We start from the raw sequence: 5,382 nt of genomic DNA, 5'->3' as shown, positions 1-5,382 counted from the left end.
TTGTCTATAGAATACAACCATTCTGTGTGTGTGTGTGCGTGTGTGTTTAGTACATGTGTCATCTGCAAAGGTGTGTCTGTGTGTGTGTGTGTGTGTGCGTGTGTGTGTGTGTGCGTGTGTGTGTGTGTGTGTGTGTGTGTGTGTGTGTGTGTGTGTGTGTGTGTGTGTGTGTGTGTGTGTGTGTGTGCACGTGCATGCGTGCACGTGTGCATGTGTGTGTATATGTGTTTCTAGTGCGTGCGTCTGAGTCGTCTGTAGAAGGTAATGGCCACCATCAGAGCTACTGCTCCCACCAACACCAGAACTCCCACGGTGACGCCCAGACCCACCGTGCTGGAGGTACTACGAGACGAGCCGCCTGACCAGCCTGACAACCAGAAGAGAAATTACATTACATTAGACTATATTACATACAAGGCACATTACATTACATTATATTACATTCCATTGCAATATATATTACATACAAGGAACATTATATTATATTACATACAAGGCATGTTACATTACATTAGCCTGACGACCAGAAGGGAAATGACATTACATTGCAATATATTACATACATGGCACATTACATTACATTACATTACATTACATTACATTACATTGATTATATTGATGATCACTTACCATCATCTTTAGTGGTGCCTGCTGTAAGGCAAAATATCAGACATTAGTTAGGCAATAGGAATATGAATATGGATAATATTGTCAATATACGTATAACCGGCCATCCGGATGCTTTGTTCCTGAATGTGCGTTACGCGCCTTTTTGGGGGAAAACAAACCGAATGTCTCATTAACTTACTACATGCAACATCGGCTAGCCTAAATAAACCATTCTTCAGCCACGGCTGTTTGGCTATATTATTTGAAAAGCCGACAACACAACACATCTTCGGCATGTTGAGCGTGAAAAAAGCTTGTCTACAGATCCTACAGATCTACAGATCCAGCACCAATTGACTTGCATTGGCTTATCCCCCAATGTTTTCCCACAAAAAGGGGCGTAACGTACATGTCACATATCACGCCGGTTATACCTATAGTTGTAGCATAATTGTGTAATTGTGTGTGTATGTGTGTGTGTGCATGCGTACGGTTCTCGTTGTTGGTTATGATTGGTGCAGAGGTGATGAGGGTGGGTCCTGATAGGCCGTCCTGGACAGTGGTGGTGTCCTCAGCATTCCTGCGGCGCCGCCCATTTTCATTCACGCAGAGCTGTGGCAACACGCACACACACACACACACACACACACACACACACACACACACACACACACCTTAAAATAGCCGCGTATACTGGCCTCCCAGATTGATTTCACCACACACACACACACGCGCGCACACACACACACACACACACACACACACACACACGCACCTTAAAGTAACTACAGGTGCTGATCTCGCAGAGGCGCGTGATGCAGTGTAGGTAGTACGTGGAGACCGTCTGGTTCTGCTGCTCCACGAATCGGAAGGCGGGGAAGAGGAACCGAGCCTTCTGGCTCTCACCGTTCTCCAGGATAGACGTCATCGGGTCTACAGAGCACCTGCGGACACACACACACACACACACACACACACACACACACACACACACACACACAGGCAGTTACAAACTTCAAAGGTTATCACAGCTGACATACAGTACGTTTTAAAAACACACTCAACGTAATCGAAGCGAGACATTGAATCTTCAACTGTCTTCAATAACTAGGAGCACATACTCAGAAAAACATATAAACATACATGGGCACTTGCACATATGTACATACATACGTGCATGCACACAGCAGACATACACATACGCACGCATGCACGCACGCACATATGTGCACAGCAAGACTTACGGCACAAAGAGGTTGAAGAATGTGGAGTTGGAGGGATGGGGGGAGATGGAGGCATAGCAGCGATCCAGAAGCACGTAGTACCTACACACACACACACACACACACACACACACACACACACACACACACACACACAGAGACACACACACACACACACACACACACACACACACACACACACACACACACACACACACACACACGTGAGGTATAGATGTGAGATACAACATGTGAAGAGAAAGCCCACCAGCAGCACACCAGTGCACACTGCGCACAACGGCATTTATGCCTCACCCATACAAGCCCCCAATGGCGCCCCAAGGTAGCAGTGCGGTGGGACGGTACCATGCTCAGAGTACCTCAGTCATGGAGGAGGATGGGGGAGAGGACTGATTAATTACTCCCCCCACCAACCTAGCAGGTCAGGAGTCGAAACAGCAACCTTTGGGCTACAAATCTGACACCCTAACCGCTTACTCTTGACTGAGGTATGTATCATCTTTATCTATGAGGTGAGGTTAGCAGATGTGATACATGAGAAGTGAGGTATGATTGTGAGGTATGCTGTATGAGTGAGGTATGTATCATCAGGGGCAGATCTAGCCATTTTGGGGCCCTGAGCTGAATGTAAACATGGGGCCCTCAAAAGTCATTATTTAAACACGTCACCATTTGGCATGGAAAGAGTGAGGAACTCGCTCCCAAAAAATAAAGTAAGAATGAAGAACAGTAGCCAGTGTGCGGTGCTCTTCTGAATTTCCATCTAAGATCAGGCCCACTTTATTTATGTTTTTAGCGCAACTGGTGAGACAGTTGGGGGCCCTTATGAAAGGCAGATTTGGTCCGGGCCCTACGCAATTAGTCCGCCTGTGTATACGTATGAGGTATGAGTGAGGTATGTGTAATGTCTTACTGTGAGGTGAGGTTGGTAGGGATGAGGTAAGATATGCGTGAGATCTTATATGACTGAGGTATGATATACTAAATATAAGGTATGAGTGAGGTATGTGTAATCTCTTACTGTGAGGTGAGGTTGGTAGCGATGACCTGCACGTAGATGTTCTTCCTCAGCTCAAGCCCCAGAGGAGGGATTCGTAGAGGACGGCTGTACTTCGGATCCTGCACACATGCACACGCACACGCGCGCACACACACACACACACACACACACAGGACATTACTCCATGTGTGTGTGTGTCTGTGTGTATGTATGTGTGTGTGCTCGTGCATGTGTGCATGTATGTTTGTGTGTGTGCTCGTGCGTGTGTGTGTGTGTGTGTGTGTGTGTGTGTGTGTGTGTGTGTGCGCGTGCGTGCGTGCGTGCGTGTGTGTGTGCGTGTGTGCGTGTGTGTGTGTGTGTGTGTGTGTGTCTTACACTGAAAAGCTCCATGCGGAGTGTGCTGATGAAGCTGCCATTGTTGTCCTTCACTACAATAGAGGAGGAAGACCTACAGAGAGGAGAGGAGGGAGAGGAGAGGAGAGGAGAGGAGAGAGGAGAGGAGAGGCGAGGCGAGGATGTGAGGAGTGGAGAGAGGAAAATAAAGAAGAGGAGAGGAGAGGAGAAGGATGAGAAGAGAGGAGGTGAGGGGAGGGGAGAGGAGAGGAGAGGAAAAACAGGAGGGGAGAGGAGAGAAGAGGACGTGTGGAGAGGAGAGGGGGATGAGGAGAGGATAGGATAGGATAGAATAGGACAGGACAGAAGAGAAGGAGAGAGAAGAGGAGAGGATAGGACAGGAGAGGAAAGCAGGGTGATATACAGTATATATTTATTTATTTATATATTAATTTATTTACATGCTATATTATAATCTATATTGTGCAAATGTATATCGTCATCCCTAGATAAAATGTCTGTGTGTACGTATGTCCGTTAGTGTGTTTCTGCGCATGCGTGTGTGCGCATGCGTGTGTGTGTTCATGTGTGTGTGTGACACCTACACGTCCACTTGTGTGTTGTTGATGAAGTACTCCAGTGGGTATGCACAGGAGTAGAGGTACTTGAGCTCAGCGTTGTAGGTTACTGTGCCAACGGTGGGATCGTAGGAGCGCACGATGCCACTCACGTTCACCGTCTGGATGTTCGAGAAGTCAGAGAACACTCCGGTACCGGGAGCACTGGTCGTCTGATGGGGGGGAACACACACACACACACACACACACAAAGTGAGCACACACACACACACACACACACACACACACACACACACACACACACACAAAGTGAGCACACACACACACACACACACACTTTTAAAAACTAACATATCATATAATAAATAATTTCTCTTTTTCACACACACACACACACACACACACACACACACACAATGAGCACACACACACACACACACACACACACACACACACACACACACACACACACACACACACACACACACACACACACAATGAGCACACACACACACAGTGAGCACACACACATATTTTCATACTTGTTTTCTTCTTTTTTTCCTCACCATGAATATGCTGCCACATGCGTCGGCGTGGAGTAGGGGGAATGAGAACCTGACTACAGGTGGTGTTACGCTGGTGTCCAGGGTCCCCCTGCAGGCGTCCTGGTTGTAGACGTGGTTTAGGATGAGGAGGCTCTCGTTGTAGCCCGTATACACCACCGGACACATCTGGATGGCCAGCTCTATGGAGCTAGTACCACACACCACAGAGATGTCCGTGTACTCTGTAGATATGTACGTAGATAAGGGAAGATAAGATAAGATAAGATAACATCACATAACATGACATGACATGACATGACATGACATGACGTAACATAACATGAGGTAAGACACAACAAGGAAAATATGATAGATAGGCAGACAAACAGAAAGAGAGACAGGCTGTATACACCACCAGAGATGTTTGCATAATATACAGTATAATCAATAGTGTTTAGCTGGCTGCAATGTTTTACAGTGTATGTAGAAAACATCTCAAGTTTAGCAGCTGCCTCAGAATTTCAAGTTGATTTTAGATCTTTATTGTAAGCTGTGTGAAGCTTTGAGTTGCCCCTTTGTGTTCAAAGCGCCACAAAACTTAGGCCTACAATAAATATTTAAATTAACTTGGAATTCTGAGGCAGCTGATAAACTTAAACCATGCTGTTTCTTTTACAGTGTATAGCAGAATTACTATAAGTCATCATGACTTATCAATGATATAATTTTTTACAGTGTAGAGCAGGGGTCAGGATCCTATGGCTTTAGAGTCACATGTGATTCTTTTGGGAACTGTATATGAAGAGCTCTTTTCCAAAACGCTATATCCACCATTTTTGACTTTTTGCATTTTAATATTGGAATTCATTGTTAAGAGGTCCTATCATCCATGTGTGAATTCTTGCCATTCAAATGTTTTGAGAACATACTTTAAAACCTCTATAAAAATGCATTTTGCAATGCATTTTAATGGAATGCCCAATACAAAAATGTAAATTTCCCAACATTGTATAAAATGGATATATCTCATTTTGGAAAAGAGCTCTTCATATGGCTCTTACTTATCTAGGGTT

The 5,382-nt window shown here is 45.4% G+C and overlaps 1 protein-coding gene across 1 annotated transcript in view; it reads right to left on the bottom strand.

Moving 5' to 3' along the window:
• Nucleotides 1-230: 230 nt before the first annotated feature.
• Nucleotides 231-5,382, bottom strand: part of LOC134455287 (zona pellucida-like domain-containing protein 1) — a 5,409-nt gene continuing 257 nt past the window's right edge. Inside the window, exons 2-10 of the mRNA XM_063206308.1 lie at nucleotides 4,331-4,551; nucleotides 3,792-3,976; nucleotides 3,229-3,301; nucleotides 2,875-2,972; nucleotides 1,854-1,934; nucleotides 1,385-1,553; nucleotides 1,101-1,221; nucleotides 631-651; nucleotides 231-358 (exon numbers count right to left, since the gene is read on the bottom strand). Of these exons, the coding sequence (XP_063062378.1) occupies nucleotides 231-358; nucleotides 631-651; nucleotides 1,101-1,221; nucleotides 1,385-1,553; nucleotides 1,854-1,934; nucleotides 2,875-2,972; nucleotides 3,229-3,301; nucleotides 3,792-3,976; nucleotides 4,331-4,551 (1,097 nt within the window). The remainder of the gene's footprint in view (nucleotides 359-630; nucleotides 652-1,100; nucleotides 1,222-1,384; nucleotides 1,554-1,853; nucleotides 1,935-2,874; nucleotides 2,973-3,228; nucleotides 3,302-3,791; nucleotides 3,977-4,330; nucleotides 4,552-5,382) is intronic.

This window comes from Engraulis encrasicolus, chromosome 9, assembly GCF_034702125.1.
Source record: "Engraulis encrasicolus isolate BLACKSEA-1 chromosome 9, IST_EnEncr_1.0, whole genome shotgun sequence".
Taxonomy (NCBI): Eukaryota; Metazoa; Chordata; class Actinopteri; order Clupeiformes; family Engraulidae; genus Engraulis; species Engraulis encrasicolus.
Note: the sequence above shows the minus strand (reverse complement) of the source record. Positions and strands in the feature narration are given on the sequence as shown.